Here is a 16375-nt window from a genome sequence, read left to right as displayed (position 1 = left end):
CCATGGCTTGCAGGTTCCCAATGTTCTCCTTCTTCAGGCTGGGCTGTCCTTGTGGGTGCCACATGGTTTGGTGGTCCACAGCTTCCCCCACCCTCATCTTCCCCTCCCCCGACGAGCCTAGTTTAAAGCCCGCCGGAGGAGATCCGCCAACCTAGAAGAAAACACACGCTTACCTTTGGGGGACAGGTGAAGCCCATCTCAACTGAGCATGTCCCTCATCGTAATGTGCGGGTCGTTGTCCAGGAAGCCGAAGCCTGCCTCAAGACACCGCTGCCGAAGCTGCCAGTTGGTCTCTCTGATGCAGTTCTCATGCCATCTTCCATGTCCGTTCACTGGTAGGATGGAAGAGAATACCACCTGTGCACCGAACTCCCTCAGCACACCGCCCAGAGCACTGTAGTCTGCCATCAGGTGATCAGGGGTTCTCCTGGCCACATCATTAGTACCCACATGGACTAGGACCATGGGGTAGTAATCGGTGGGCTTGATCCTGGCCTGGATTACTTCCGTCACATCCCGAATCTTTGCTCCAGGCAGGCAGTAGACCTCTCGTGTTGAGGGGTCCTGGCGACAGATGGGCCCTTCCATACCTCTCAGGATGGAGTCGCCTATGACGAGCACTCGTCGCCTCCTCCTCTGGGTCCGCTTGGATCTCTTTACCTGTATGGCGCATGGAGAGCGTGGTACTGCTTCCTGCCCAAGGGTTTCCTCCTCATAGATGATCCTATGAACTTCACTTCTCCCCCTGTACTCGGCCTTAGTGAGGCCGCAGCTGGAGTACTGCGTCCAGTTTTGGGCTCCACAATTCAAAAAGGATGTGGAGAAGCTTGAGAGAGTCCAGAGAAGAGCCACGCGCATGATCAGAGGTCAGGGAAGCAGACCCTACGATGACAGGCTGAGAGCCCTGGGGATCTTTAGCTTGGAAAAGCGCAGGCTCAGGGGTGATCTGATGGCCACCTACAAGTTTATCAGGGGTGACCACCAGTATCTAGGGGAATGTTTGTTCACCAGAGCGCCCCAAGGGATGACGAGGACGAATGGTCACAAACTACTACAAGATCGTTTCAGGCTGGACATAAGGAAGAATTTCTTTACTGTCCGAGCCCCCAAGGTCTGGAACAGCCTGCCACCGGAGGTTGTTCAAGCGCCTTCATTGAACACCTTCAAGATGAAACTGGATGCTTATCTTGCTGGGATCCTATGACCCCAGCTGACGTCCTGCCCTTTGGGCGGGGGGCTGGACTCGATGATATTCCGAGGTCCCTTCCAGCCCTAATGTCTATGAAATCTATGAAATCTATGAATGTGCTAGATACAAAAAATCATGGACTAAATATAGACATTGAATTTCTGTCATATTATAACCTGCCTAACATCTGACACCCCAGGTAACCTCTCTAGCTATGTTTTTATCACCAGGTCTACATTCCCCTTCCCCCCTCCTCCTCCCCATTGACTCCCTCAATTTGCATTTTCCCTACCTGGCTTTCCCACACGCATGCACCTCTGGATTCTTTTCTGTTCCATTCAGGAAGAGCACAAATCAACTGCAGACACATCCTCAGTCTGATGAAGGGTGTTGGTACCCAAAAGCTTGCAACAAAGAATATTTCCAAATATTTTAGTTGGTCTAAAAAAGATTTCGGATTTACCCAAATAACCTCATCTGCCTTTGTCCTTAGACCAACACAGCTACAACCTATACCCCCAAAACCTATACCCCAATTAAAAATAGTACCCTCCTCTCCCCCACAACCTTTTTTTTTTTTTTACAAAACAAAAAATACTTATAATTTTTAAATCAACCATATAATTTTTGAAGCATAACTCATGGTTTGGGCAATACAGATCTTTGCACTTTAGCTCCAGTGAATGAAGTTAGAAAGCTCATAATTGTGACAAGTTAAAATCAGCCCAAATTGCCAATGGCCAGACTTACCATCAAATGAATATAGCTCTGTAGTCCAGTTGAAGAGCATTATAGAGTGAGAAATAGGAGTGCTCCAGTATCAGGATAACACAAAGGCAATAGCTATGACTGAAAACGATTAACAGGACATGGACAACAACAAGAAGAGACCAAAAAGGGATCATTTTACAAAGTAAAAGTAAAGAGTTAGCAATGTTCCGCTGCAGGATTCTAGAGGACAATACAAACCTCAGAAGAATACACAATGATGCCCTGAAGGGAACCACAGGACCAGATAAGTCCACCCTTCTTTACTCTGCTCGTTTATACAGGTTACATGTAAGAAATGCTGTATTTAAATTAAGTGTAAAGAGGAGAGAGGTAGTTAGGCAGGCAGAAGTTAGGGTACAGGTGCACCTTATAAACTAATTAAGTCAGAAATGCATACACTTTTGTAAGCCCAGGCTCACTTCATCAGATGCTGTGAAATGATATGCGCAGAGAAGCGATTTGAAGACAAAAGACTGCTGTCTACTTTGGACACATAGAGCTATCCCTACACATAACAATGAATGAACTGGCATCAGTTCCAAAAAGACATGCACACCTGTGGCAGAACACTTTGACCTCTCTGAACAGTAGAATCGCAGGCTTCAGAATGGCTGTTCTTAAACAATAGAACATTGAAAACCAACTAGGACATGACATTGCAGAATGGCAAGTCATCCACAGACCAGACTGTGTTGGGTGTGGTCTAAACAGGGACTATGTTTTCTTATCCCATCATCTGGATTAGCATTTGTGACCCTTCTGTCCTCATGGGTTTATTACTTATTTGCCCCTCCAGGCACTGCCCCCGTCTCCCCTCCCTCACTTTCCTGTCTTTTATAGTCAGTATCAGCATCTGATTAAATGACCTCAGACTCATGAATGCTCATGCTATGCATCTCCCATGAAGCCATATGATATAGCCCATGGGTCATGGACTGACCTTGCATGCCAACTCTGCACACTGGCTCTGGGGCTGGTCCAAACTAGTCTGCATCAGAACCAGTGCACAGGGATGGTCCAGCAGGATGCTGAAAGGAACACATGCCACTTGCTGGTTCCCTTTCTGCATGCCACACGCACAGCCAGTAGGGCTAGGCAAAGCTTCGGTCCCCGATTCAATTGACTGGAGATTGGGCCCAATATGGCGGCTGAATCTCCGAATCTGAATCAAATCAGGAGACCCTTTAATCTCTCTGAATCAAATCGGAACTTTCTGAATGAATTCGGAGACATTTGGTGATTTGGCCATAGGCATAGTTTAAATGTTTTTTCTACATACCTCAAGGTACCAGGTGACTCATGAATGCTGAGATGGTGGGGCAGATGGAGTGTCTCACAGGAGCATTGGGGGGGGGGGCAGCATGCTTGGCAGGGGACCCGGAAGTGGAAGTATTTCCAGTCCACTTCTGAGTTTGCTGCCAAGTATGCAGGGCCCCCACCCCTGCTTCCACGGGATGCTCCATTTGCCCCACCATTGCAGCATTCATGAGCTGCACTTGGTACCTCAAGGTATGGAGAAAAACATTTAAAGCTGTGTTTATGGCCAAATCACTGATTCTTCAAATCAGCATTGAATCTTCAGACTGGATTCAGCCGAATCAAATCAGAATAGTGATCCAAATCAATGAATCAAATCACTATCCCCGATTCGGGTTGAATCCGAATCTGAATCGAATACAGCCTGTTTCACACACCCCTAACAACCAGTTGATCCCCACCATAATGTGTGAAGCATGCACCAGCCCTAGGGCTCACTGTGGACACAAAGATGGTACAGGGCACATGCTAAAGGGAGCATGTGGACTGGACCTGGTGCTGCATGCTGCATGGGTGGTCCAGGTCACTGGCCGAACTAGCCCTGTACACTGACTCCAGGGCACACAGACAGCCTGGAGCCTAATTTGGATGGACCCTGGAGCCAGGATGCAGGGTTGGTCTGGTGCAGGCGCCACATGCAGCACGCACCCCAGACCAACACCCCAGAGCTGTGTGTAGGCCTGGAGCAGGGCTGGTGCATGTGGTGTGCTGGCTGGAGCCAGTGCCACAGATTCTGCCTACAGCACAGGAGTTTGGCCCCAGTCTGGCCCACAGACCAGCCCTACAACCCTCATCCAGGCCATGGGGCCAGATGGGTTTGACATCTCTAGCAAATGCAAATCTACCCTGCCTTTTGTATAAGTATTACTGGTTCTATTTGATAGACTGCTCTGTGCATGTCCTTTAACAATATCTAAGGAAGTAAGCTCAGACTTACAAAAGCTTATGCATCTCCAATTTAGTAAGGGTAGAGAGGTTTAGACTTTGATTTGGAGAGACGTTGGCTGTCTCCTTTCCCAGAGTGATAAAGTCTTCATACTTCAGAGAAATGCCATGATACGTGATTTGAGAGTGGATGGCATAGCATTAGCACTGATGTGCTTGGGTAGTGTGTGCCCTTGAGAAATTCTGGCCTCAGGTCTATTTTACTAAGATCTCCCAGCTCTGCCTTGTGAAGTCTGAGACTATAAAGTCATTTGTCTTTCAGAATGATGAGCATAATTTACTACATAAATTCATTATAATTTAATTATTTAAAAAATCAAATAGCCCTGAACTGAATGTAATGTATAATATCACATCCTCATTCTTTATTGATCAGGTACAGCACTTATCCAAAAATTACACTGGCTATAGCTCCATAGACTGTTTTCAGTAAAGCAAAAATGTAAATGTAATGTTTTGTAAAAAGTGCCCTCAGCATTATGCCTGCAATTTCATTATGTTTACTGATGCTTCCAATTTATGTGGCATAACTAATAACCCTGTAATATTTTTAGCCTTTAAATCCTTGACACTGGACCCTCTTATTCATGCAAATGGACTGATTTCAGTGGGACTGTTCTTGTGAAGAAAGACTAAGTAAGACCATTTTTTATAAGTGAGGCTTTACAAACATGTTGGATTGCTTATGAGATTTATCCAGTGAGTATTTATAGAAAGCACTTAAAGTCCTTAGGCCCAGGTCTCCCCACTTGCTCAGGTAAATGTCCTAACCATTAGGATAGAAAGTTCTGCTTAGTTGAGCTCCCTTTTTCTGGCTAATGAATTGTTAATCCTTTTATTCACAGCTGCATAGCCTCAACAGGAAGTGCTGACAGTCCCCCAGCCATGATCCCAAAATAGGTTAGGGTCTGGTGATTAGGACATTCTCCTGGGAGATGAAAGATCTATGTTTGAATCCCCTCGAGCAGAAGAGGAAATTTAACCTGGGTCATCCACATTCTGGGTGTGCGCCATAACCACTGTGCTGTTGTAAAACCACTGTGCTGTTGTAAAACCACTGCAACTGTAACTATTATCATCAACATGCACCAGCCACAAGGATGAGATGCACATTTGGCCAGCTGGTTCCATAGCTCATTGGTAGGGATCTATTGAATTCACGGCAGAAGTAGAGTGCGTAGCGGCTCTTTTAATTTTACATGTTCCCCCGCATGCACCTCACCCCTCCCTGCCCACCCACTGCTGATTAGCAGAGAATCCTGCCACTACCTCCTGATCAGCAGGGAAGCTAAAACTGCGGTCTTAAACATGGCACTGTTTTTGCTTCCCACCAGTCAGCAGCATCCCAGGCCCTCAGCCAATCAGTGGCAGGAGGCAAAAACAGTACCATATTTCAAACCACAGTTTTAGCCTCCCCTGCTGATCAGGAGTGAGCTGCAAGCAGGGCCTCTCCACCAATCAGCAGGGGTGGGGGGCATGAGGAAACCTGCAAAATTAAAGATTAAATGTGGGATGTGCCACAGCACATCCCACATCTGCCATGAATTCAGTAGGTCCCTACTCATTGGGTGACATCTGAACACAGAGGCTAAGAACTCTCAGGTTCAACGCCAGCTTACAGAATTGAGTGTGCTCTAGTTGTTAGACATTGCTTTACTTGTGCTCCAGGGCTATTTCTCCCAACTCCCTTCCCTCCATCGCCAACTCGCTAGCTCCTGTTCTTTTCCATCTCCTCTCCACTCTCCCATGCTCTACCCACCCCATCCCTTCCTTTCTATTTCAGTCCATCCTCACATTTCCTGGGATTCAATTCAATTAAAATACTGATTCATATCCCCCCACCACACCCCCTACACACACATCATACACACACCCCATACCATTCTTCAAAGGAGCCAAGCTGTTTAAGTACAATACACCCAACATGGAAAATTCCAATCCAAAGGGGAAAGTCTAGCACAAGTAAAAAGCAACTGCAAATAGCTCTTCTAATGTTAAGCATCTTAACCAAAGGTTATTCTGCCAGCTCCAGAATTCTTCTGTAAGTACAGCCAGGATTTAATTGTGACAAGGCCTTGTGTTACACTCCCAGCTTTACTATGTGGAAATCTGTGGCTTCCAGTAGCAAGGATCTGAACCATCCTGTTGGCACATTCCTGGAAAATACTGTGTTAAGGGGGAAAAATTACTATCTCCATTGGTTTTTGCTGCAGGTTATATCACACGGTCAGAGGGACAGGTGACAAGGGTATGATAATAACTGACCCAGCAGGTAAACACTTGGTAAGGTCCACATCCCACACACTAGCATGGTAACAAGTTCCCTACCATTTTTGGAAGTCTAAGATACAGTGCTTGTTCATTTGTTCTGCAGGTGGTATAAAATAGTGGAAGAGCAGCTTCTAATTCCCTTGGCTTTTGCCACCACTAGAATAAATGTGAAGAAAGAAGGAAGATTTGGAGTAGCCTTTTTTATAGGAAATATTTAAAGAAAGCTGAAATACTTTAAGAAGTACGGCAACAACAGAACCCCCACCCTACCCCTGTTTGGTACCCTCTAATTACTGAATAGAATACATTTGTGGGCTTAAATACACTAGCTTAAATATACTAGCTACTTCCAACAAAAACCCCCCAAAAGGGGGCAGAGGATTTAAAAAAATCCTCACTGTTTCATTTCCCATGAAAACCTAATCTTAGGCCTCCAGGGTTCTGACCTCTTTGCTGTAGATGAAAAGCTCACTGCAACTTCATTGTTCATGCTGCTCATAAGCCAATGAGAATCAGCTATGATGGAGCCAAGCCAGTTTACACCAGCTGAGGATCTGTCTTTTAATCTTAAATGTTTGAAACTCACATTGCTGGCAAATGAATGCCCTTTCAGTTTGCCTGTTAAATTGTTTTGTTCATAGCCTTTACAGTCAATCATATAGTATAGGGTTTCAAACAGTTTTTAGAAAGAATATCGGGCCAGATTCTCAGAATAGGGTCCAGTTCTTCTGATCTACACAGAGCTCATCCCATTCACACTCAATATAATATTACAAAGGGTAAAATAGACTCGAATACAGCTAGATTACTTCACTGCATAGGTATAAGTTAAATAATAGTCTAAAAGACCATTTTCATATCCAACATACCAACAGACAGCATTGACAACCATCATTATATTGGAAGTTTTTCTTATACCCTCAGCTATTGGAAGCGTACAATTAGATGAGAATCTTGCATTTCCTTTCTTATTAAAAAACAGTTTCTAGACTTCAGAGCTGTGAAAACTCAAAACCACAATCTAGTAGCATCCCATTGGCCCCCAAAAGACACAGAACTTCAAACTTCCTAACCTCATGATTGTTAAGCCAGTCCCGTGCTTTTTGAACACTTGGCATTCACAACGCTGTAACTGATGCCATGTAGTGTTCATACACAAAAGTATTTACAACAGAAGTGGTGTATCTAAGTTGGTAACCCAGCTGGACATAAATTTCTACAACCTGAATCATTTACCTCATACAATGATGCAGTGAGGAAAACCTAATAGACATGTAAGTAAATGAAGCAACCATGAGGCCAAATCCTGGCAATTTTACTTGCACATATAATCCCACTATGGTTATTTATTTGCAACAATAAAATTAACAGGATTTGCTTGGCATCCAGGCTGGCAACTCAGATATTGTTTCCTCTTCCTTTCAGACAAAATGCTATGCTTTTTATTTTTGACAACTTCTCCAAGCAGTGTGAAAAAAACATGAAGAAACAAACATACTTAACTCACTGTAAGTATCTGCATACAAACTGAAGCTGGAAACAGCAAGTTCACAACCTCTTTTGCTATTCTTCTGGTTATTTTTTTATGAACTGCATTTTTTTTAATGCCAGTTCACTTGCCTTTACAACAGGTGCAGAGGAAGCTTTACTGTGCTAAACTAGGATTTGCTTTCATAATTCTTAACATATGCAGATGTCTTATGGCCAGTACACAAAGCAGTTTCTCTTCTGGATACCTAGAAGACTTTCATAACAGGAATTATATTTTCAAGAAAATTAAAGATTCCGGCCTGCCTTTTCCTGCCTGCAAATCCTCCCAGGCGCAGCTTTTTGTCCGATCCAATCATCTACCTGATTTTGCCATGAAGCCAATCCACCATCTGTGCCTGCACTTATTCATGTGCACAAAAAGGACTGTTTGGGTTAAGAGTCTTAAATATTTAAGTATATACCATCATACTTGGGTTTTATGTATTTCCAAAGATCCAGTTTACAATCATCCTAACGCAGGGAGGGTGTAGGAACTCCTTGGGCAGGGAGTCTTGAAACTTTCTTTTTCAATACGATGTCAGTTTGAAATGGCTAAGTATATTTGCTCATTGGGGGTGGATTTGGGGAGAAAGGGAGAAGTGGGTTCAGTAGTCTGGTCACACTCCCTTCAATAGTGTAGCTCACCTGTAGCTCATAAGCCAGGGGCTGCCCAAAGCAACTGTACTGGGTGTTGGGCTCGACAGCAGCAGCAGGTGCCAGCAGGTCTTTGCTCCTTCTTCCTTCCCTTGGGTTTCTCCCACCTACCCCAGGGGCTTCAGCTATGAAGAGCAACTACAGAGTGCTGGGCAGGGCTGGGGATGGGTGGTATGGATGGGCAGTCCCCCTCCTCCAGAACCTGCTCCTGCAAACACCCAGTTGGGAATACCCAGGGAGACCAAGAGGGAGCAGGCCCTGAAAGGGAAGCTCACCCACCACTCTTGCTGTTCCTGCTGAACCAGGGGTCCAGGGTTTAAATTACACTTTGGCTCTTAGTGGGGTCTGCAGCAGTGGCAATCAAAAGGAGCCACCGCCATCTGGGCTGCTTAGAAAGGTGTGGGGCGGGCCAGGGGCTGACTAGCCTGTGAGGGGGGCTCTCATCTCTTATGGGGGATGCTCAGCCCACCCCCCTCCCATAGTTCAAACCCTGCAGGCAACTCATGCAACCCCTGTCCCAGCTGGAGTAGGACAAGAGCAGCCTGGAGCTTCCCCCATGCCCAGGTCAGCCAAGGACGGTGGCAGTGGCAGGTGCATCCCCCTTCCCTTTCATATGCCCAGGGGCAATCCCTGCTGGAGAGGGGGAAGGGGCATTGGGAGGGAAGGTGCCACTGAGTGCTGAGGGTGCCTACAGCAGGGTCGGGGCTGGGGATTCATGCCTGCTTCAGGGAACTCAGAATAATCCCCAGTGGCTGCTGCCCTGGCAGGATCTACCTGCACGATATCCCCTGCACCCCTGCCCTTTTCAAAATCCTACATCCCACCCCAGCTCATAGATATTAATTGTAGGCCAATGGTAAAAGTGCCCACAAATCTGGAACAACCAAATATAACTGGAATATGACTGATCCACTCTAGGGTTTATTTTCTTGAGCATTATATTTCTGTGGGCCAGTAGCTTCTATTACTGTTGAATTTTGGATACATAAGGTCCCTCATCAAAGAGCAGCAGCCACGAATCTCATCCCCCTTCTCATTTGCTCTCTGTGTGCAACTTTCTTTACTCGACCCATTTAGTCAACCGCTGTCAGCTTTACTTCTATCTGATTGCAAAGCTGAAGCATTCCCAGACTAAGCTGGCAGAGTTCATAATAGGAGAGTTCAAGCCCATCAGCAGAACCGAGAAAAAAATGCAGCAAAGTAGATTAAATTACAGAAAAGTAAATTTAGATTAGATATCATAAAAATCCTCCGTATTGTTAGAACAGTCAGGTAGTAGAATAGACTGTCTGGGGAAACTGTGGAATCTCCTTCCTGGAGGTTTTCAAGAGCAGGTTGGATACACATTGGACTGGGATGATTTAGGAGTAGCATTCCTGCATTCATGCAGATGATCTTCAAGATCCCTCCCATCCCGACATTATACACTAAGCGCACCTATAAATTAGATTAGCATCTACTGAATTTCTGCACCTGTATGTAATAGAGAGCTGGAGAGGTGAGTTAGACCAGGCCATCTGCTTTCAATGTTGATCACAATATGGCTTAAAATCTAAAAGCAGACACAGCTAGTTAGCCTGGTTAGTCTCAAGACAGGCAGAAGGCAGATGGAATTGCATCTTATAGACTAACTAAATATAAGGTGCAAATCTACCCTGCCTTAAAATCAAAAGCCATCATTATTAAGCATTAAACCATACAGTGCCATAAGTTTTACAGGGCCTTTCACAGAGTAACAGAAAACCAAAATAATTTTTTTTTAAAAATAATCTTTACCTCTTCCAATCCAAGTAGAAAGAAGAGGGGGACAATTGCTCAGATTACCAAATAGTATGGGAGCAATTTTGAGAAGAACAAATTGAGGAGCTTTCAGATCTATTATTAAAATGTTATGAGTCAGAAAAGTAGCTCCCACTTTACTTGCACATCAAGACCCTGATTCAGGAAGGCATTTAACCTGATACTTAAGCACATTCTTAGCTTTTATGTCAATGCAGCATAAGTATGTCTAAAAGCTGTATCCTGAGTAGGAATGTTTTCCTGAATGGAGCAAATTCCAGATTGCTTGTTTGGTTTTCCAACATTGCTGATGGTACAGGAAGTGGTTGTGAAGTTGTCCACCGCTTGGCAAGGGAGCACTGTGGCAAGTTATTTCCGTATGTTTTGTTTGTTTGTTTTTTTAATTTAAACCTATCAACAGTTTGGGGCCTTCAAGAAGGATGTGGACAGTCTTTGGAAAGAGTCCAGTGCAGGTCAACAAAAATTATTAGGGGCTAGGGAGGCGAGACTTATGAGGAAAGGCTGAAAGAGCTAGGGTTATTTGGTTTGGAGAAGAAAAGACTGAGGGGGGATTTGATAACAGTCTTCAAATATCTGAAAGGCAATTATAGAGAAGATGGAGATGGGCTTTCTTTTGTGACTATAGGGAACAGGAATAGAGGCAGTGGCCTCAAACTGCAAGAGAGGAAATTTAGGTTGGAGAGTGGGAGGAACTTTCTGACTCAAGCATTGGAACAGGCTACTTAGAGAAACTGTGGCCTCTTCATCCCTGGAAATTTTCAAGAGCAGGTTAGACAGACACTCAGCTGGGATCTTTTAGTCAGGGATGATCCTGCCTTGAGTAGGGAGCCAGACTATATGACCTTGTGAGGTTCCTTCCAGCCCTACTTTTCTGTGATCCTGTGAACACAGCTAGTGAGAACTAGTTAGCCAGGTCAGAGAGATTTATTTTTAAAACTCTGAAAGATTTTAAATGACTCATTTGAAAAGGAAAAGTAACAGGTCAATAAGACTGATTCAAATCCCTTCCTTTGCTTTTTCTTCAGTACCTGTGCTTCTACCATTAATTTGCATTTGTTAAACCCTACTCATTTAACCAATACATTCAGGAGCATAGCAGATGCTTTCTGTCTTTGACGCCCTGATAGAAGAGTTAAAAATTATACTCTTGGTGCATGGAAAATGATTACTGATTGTTGGAAATATATAGCATATTATTAAAAATTTCTGCCCAGATCATTTTTCCCTCAGTAGAGTGAGTTATATACAGGATTCCTCCAATTTATGTGGGTTCTGTATATGCAAATTCGCTCTTATGCAGTGACCCTTTCTATGCCCAAAATTCATTATATTCGAGGTAAATTAACTCTTATGTGATCGACATAGGCACCCCGCCAAGCAGGTATCTGTGTGGGGAGGGGAAAGGGCTGTGGGGCTGAGGCCCCACTCACCCCAGCCCCTGCTGCAACTGCTCTGGAAGAGGCAATGCCAGCTGCCTGCAGCCACTGGGCTGCACTGTGCCCCAAGCCCCCCAGGCTCCACTTGTCCCCACTCATCCCAACCCCTGGGCTGTGCTATACCATGGCTCTAATACAGCAGGAGCTGGGGTGAGTGGGGACAAGTGGAGACCTGGGCTGCAGCAGGGAGCAAAGCGGAGAGAACTGTAAGTGGGTGCAGGACATGGCTCTTGCTGCTGTGTGTGAATCCTAGGAGGGCTGTGGGCTAAGGGAGCTGCACCAGGCTCATCTTGGGAGGGAACTTGCCCCCAGATCTGTTCGCAGGACAAGAGCAGGCTGCCGTTGCTGGCTGGGGTTGGTTATGGCACTGGGCTCTTCCCAGTGCTTGGCGGCAGTGCTGGAAGGACAGGTTGTAGGGGCTATAGCAAATGTCAACGTGGCAGCAACCCCCTCCCAACACTGCTGCCCACCCTGAGCACCCGGAAGAACCCAGTGCCACCACTGGCCCCAGCCTACATTGACAGCCTGCTCTCATCTCACGCACAGCTCCAGGGGCACGCACCCCCTGGGAAGAGCCGGGCACAGCACCACAGCGTTCCTGGGGTGCACATAGCAGCAAAAGCCATGCCCCCCAGTCCCACACCCACTGACAGTTCCCTCCACTTTGCTCCTTGCTGCAGCCCTGGGATCAGCTGACAGGCTGCACAGCACCCCTCCCTCTGTCCCTTCTCTAGTCCCAGCCTTACTCCCTCCCTCTCACCCCTGCGGGAACATACCCCTATTCTTTACATTATAAAGAGGGTTCCTTTTATGCAAATTCACTTTATGTGCAGTTTTCCAGGAACACATGTACCACATAAATTGAGATAAGTCTGTATGAGTTCAAGAAAGGTGTTAGGCACAGCCCTCAGCTAAGGGTGCTATGGAAGCTACACAGCCTTAGAAAATGTGTCAACTTTGGAGCATCTCCCAGGTATCATTTTGCCCTGCTCCCCTCTTCTTGGGAAAGGAAGATATTAGTTATTGTTGTCTTTTACTAGCACCTGTTGGCCAGCAAACAAAGCTGTGGGGTCTGACTATACCCAGCACTGCTGGCAGTACAGAGCACATGGAGAACAGCTCTTGCTCATAATACCTACCTCCTCTTTACTCTTTGACTAGGGCCACATGCCAGCATTGTTTCTACTATGAGAATTGTTGCTCTCCCACTATAAGCTATGAGCATGCAAGCATCCATTCAATTTCTCCCATAGGAAATGTACACCTTCCAGGTTGATACCGGGAAGATCTCCCTTAAAAGAGAAAAGTGTCTTGCAAGAGTGAATGTTTATATACTTTCATCTCAGTCTGGTCTAGAAAGGGTGTGAAGTAGTAGGACAAAGCTCCCTCCACTTCCCCAGACTGGGAACTGGTCCAGGAGGTGACTGGAACAGTGGGACAAAATGCCCTACCTGATCCTCAGGATGGGATCTCTGATCTCAGGAGCAGGGAGAGGAGTTTGCTATGCTGCTGCCTCCCTCCTTTCCTAGAGATCAAAGGAGGAGGCTGCTCCTGCCTATTCCCCAGGTCCAGGGAAGGCACAGGGAGTTTTTCTTCATTGCTCTACTCCCCGCAGGGACCAGGAATAGTGGAGCAGCCAGTACTCCCCATGTCTTCCTCTGACTGGGATCAACCTTGTCCAGTAGAAGTCTACAGAGGGGTGGCTGCAGACTGAATGCCTGTACACTGCCTCTCTCAAAAAGATTTCCACCAGTAGAATTGAAAGCCTGTGCATGGTAATCAGAGCAGTCCTCACTGCTCAGGAAATAGGTGTGGACTGTCTGCTCTACTAAGCCAATTAATGCAAGAGTGCAGCCTAACCCTTAAGTATTCCCATTACGTCAACTTTTCCCTACTAGTTAGTGCAACCACTCATTTCTACCCTTCATTTGAAAATGCTGCTGATCTCATATTCCTTAGAGCCACTCATAAACCATTTAGCATTTGTTGCATGCACACAGACAACAAAGTTCTGAAACTACTTAATCTTTTAATAACATTAAGCACAAACATGTTCAGTCATCTTAGTGAGTATTTTAGTGAGAACTTGCTGTCTCATGAACCTGTATGTAGAGTATTCAGCAACTCTAGTCTTCCATCAGCACAAACATTTCAATTAATCTTATCTTGCATTCTGCCAGCAACATTAGAATGTATTTTGGCTGGAAAGTAAATAAGATAATAAAAGCTTAATTGAGTAAATTCCATGGAAAGATCCATCTGGACATGCCTCTTACATGTAGTCTCTACAAGCTTCCTTTCCAAAAGGAAAAAAAAAACTGTCATTTACCAAAAGCTTCACTATCTAGCACAATGGTTCTCAACCTGTTTTAGACTCGGGGCACCACTCAGAAAATGACAGCTCTTGGTTTCCATTCATTTTTTGGACAAAAAAAAAAAAAAAAAAAAAAAAAAAAAAAAATAGTAGAGCAATCTTTCTGTTGCAAAAAAAACTCAGGAAGACCACAACAAATCAGAATGCTTTAAGCAACGTAGGCTCCTATTTGAAATCTCTGGGTTTATCTTGTAAATCACATTTGCACACTTAACAGTGTTAACATTGTTGGGAACCCCACAGCACCCTTGAAAGGATCAAGGCACCCTAGGGTGAGAAGACACTGAGCTAATTGTAACCAAAAAAACATTAAAAATGGGTACAAGGATGATTCTTACAATATGTCCCTGTGGCCTACCAAGAACTCATTCGAGCTCATAATAGATGAAAGATACTCCCCTTACAACTAATCTGCTATTTTTGATGAGAATGAAATGATTGGCTTTGATTTTGATTACAACTTCTGTCAGCCTAAAATGCTCAGATGCACTCCTAAACCAGATGCATTTAATCCTTGTGAGCTATATCTGAGGATATCTTTTCTGCAAGTCTTGATTTGCTTTATTAACATCTTGGCTGTTGTTGGCAATTTCACTGTACTCCTTGTCCTACTAACTAGCCATTATAAACTGGCTGTTTCCCATTTCCTCATCTGTGACCTCTCCTTTGCTGATTTCTGCATAGGACTTTATTTGCTCTTTATTACCGGTGGATGCCCAAAAAGACTGGTCAGTACTACAACCATGCAATACACTGGCAAAGTGATAGTGGCTGCAGCACTAGTGGCTTTTTGTTTTAATACAATGTTTGCAAGTGAGCTTTCAGTTTACACCCTCACAGTGACCACTGTGGAGAGGTGGCATACTATCACCTATGCAAGGCAGCTGCGTCAAAAGTCGTACCTAAGGCATTCTATCTTGATCATGCTCAGAGGCTGGGTATTTTCCACTCTGACAACAGCATTACCTCTTGTAGGAGTCAGTAGTTGCACATAAGTCAGCATTTTTTTACCCATGGATACAAAAACAACTCTTCCCCAAGCCTACATATCGATCATTTTAGTGTTAAATATTCTTGCCTTGATAGTCATTTGTGCTTGTTATATTAACATTTACATAGCAGTTCAAAACCCAGAGCTGGCAGCTCCTAACAAAGATACCAAGATTGCCAAGAAAATGGCAGTATTGATCTTCACTGATTTTACCTGCATGGCATCCATCTCATTTTTTGCCATATCAGCTGCCTGTAAAGTACCTCTCATCGTAGTGACCAACCCTAAAATTTTGCTCATTGTTTTATGCAGTCAATTCCTGTGCAAAATTTCTGCATGCCATTTTAACCAAAGCTTTTCAAAGGGATTTTTTTCTCCTGATGACCAAGCTGGGGTGCTGCAAGAAGAATTAAGCTGAGCTTTACTAAGTGAACTATTCTGCTGCACATACTTCCTTCTGCAAAAATGGCAGTTTATCCCACAACCCAAACAAAACCTCGCACATGCTGCTTCATTTAACAAACTTATGTGACCAGACATCCTGTAAAGAGAATTAAATTTCAGCTCTGTTATGTGCAGTACAATTTGATAAACTGTCCTTTTACTACTGAGCCCAGGGATTTAGGGTTCCATTTATGGCACTTTGAACACTGTGAAATAAATAATAAGGCCAATAATTCTTATACAAGATAATTGTTCTGAAATTATGAAATGTATTTTCATTATATACAGTAGTAATGGTGGAAAGCAAGGCAATTATTAGGCAAAACCTTTTCTTATTGGGCCTACAGGCAGTTTGACACTTGCCATAATTTTCTGGGATTCTGAAAAGCTCAAGTTAATGGGCAGTTCTCCTCAAAGAAGTGATTGTAAAATTGGCACCTTACTCCTCAGATCCATTTCCCACGGGCTTTAAAGCCTGTTCTGTAGAGCTCAGTGGCAAAAAATATATGTTATTCCTGTTAGTTGCATTAGGGCTGCCAAGCTAGGAGGAAGGGTGCTAGATTTAATAGGACCTTGAGCTTTATCACGAGAAAATTCCAGTTATACAACCAATTACACCTACACTAAGCCACTTAAAAGTGGCGGGGCTATAC

At 44.5% G+C, this 16375-nt stretch overlaps 1 protein-coding gene across 1 annotated transcript in view; it reads left to right on the top strand.

Annotated features, from left to right (window-relative positions):
- LOC102567017 (lutropin-choriogonadotropic hormone receptor) overlaps nucleotides 1–15835 on the top strand; it is a 37033-nt gene extending 21198 nt beyond the window's left edge. Inside the window, 7 exon segments of the mRNA XM_059724266.1 lie at nucleotides 2137–2248; nucleotides 4599–4651; nucleotides 7883–8015; nucleotides 14650–14995; nucleotides 14998–15086; nucleotides 15088–15575; nucleotides 15577–15835. Of these exon segments, the coding sequence (XP_059580249.1) occupies nucleotides 2137–2248; nucleotides 4599–4651; nucleotides 7883–8015; nucleotides 14650–14995; nucleotides 14998–15086; nucleotides 15088–15575; nucleotides 15577–15835 (1480 nt within the window).
- Nucleotides 15836–16375: the final 540 nt, after the last annotated feature.

Source organism: Alligator mississippiensis, chromosome 1, assembly GCF_030867095.1.
Source record: "Alligator mississippiensis isolate rAllMis1 chromosome 1, rAllMis1, whole genome shotgun sequence".
Lineage (NCBI taxonomy): Eukaryota > Metazoa > Chordata > Crocodylia > Alligatoridae > Alligator > Alligator mississippiensis.
Note: the sequence above shows the minus strand (reverse complement) of the source record. Positions and strands in the feature narration are given on the sequence as shown.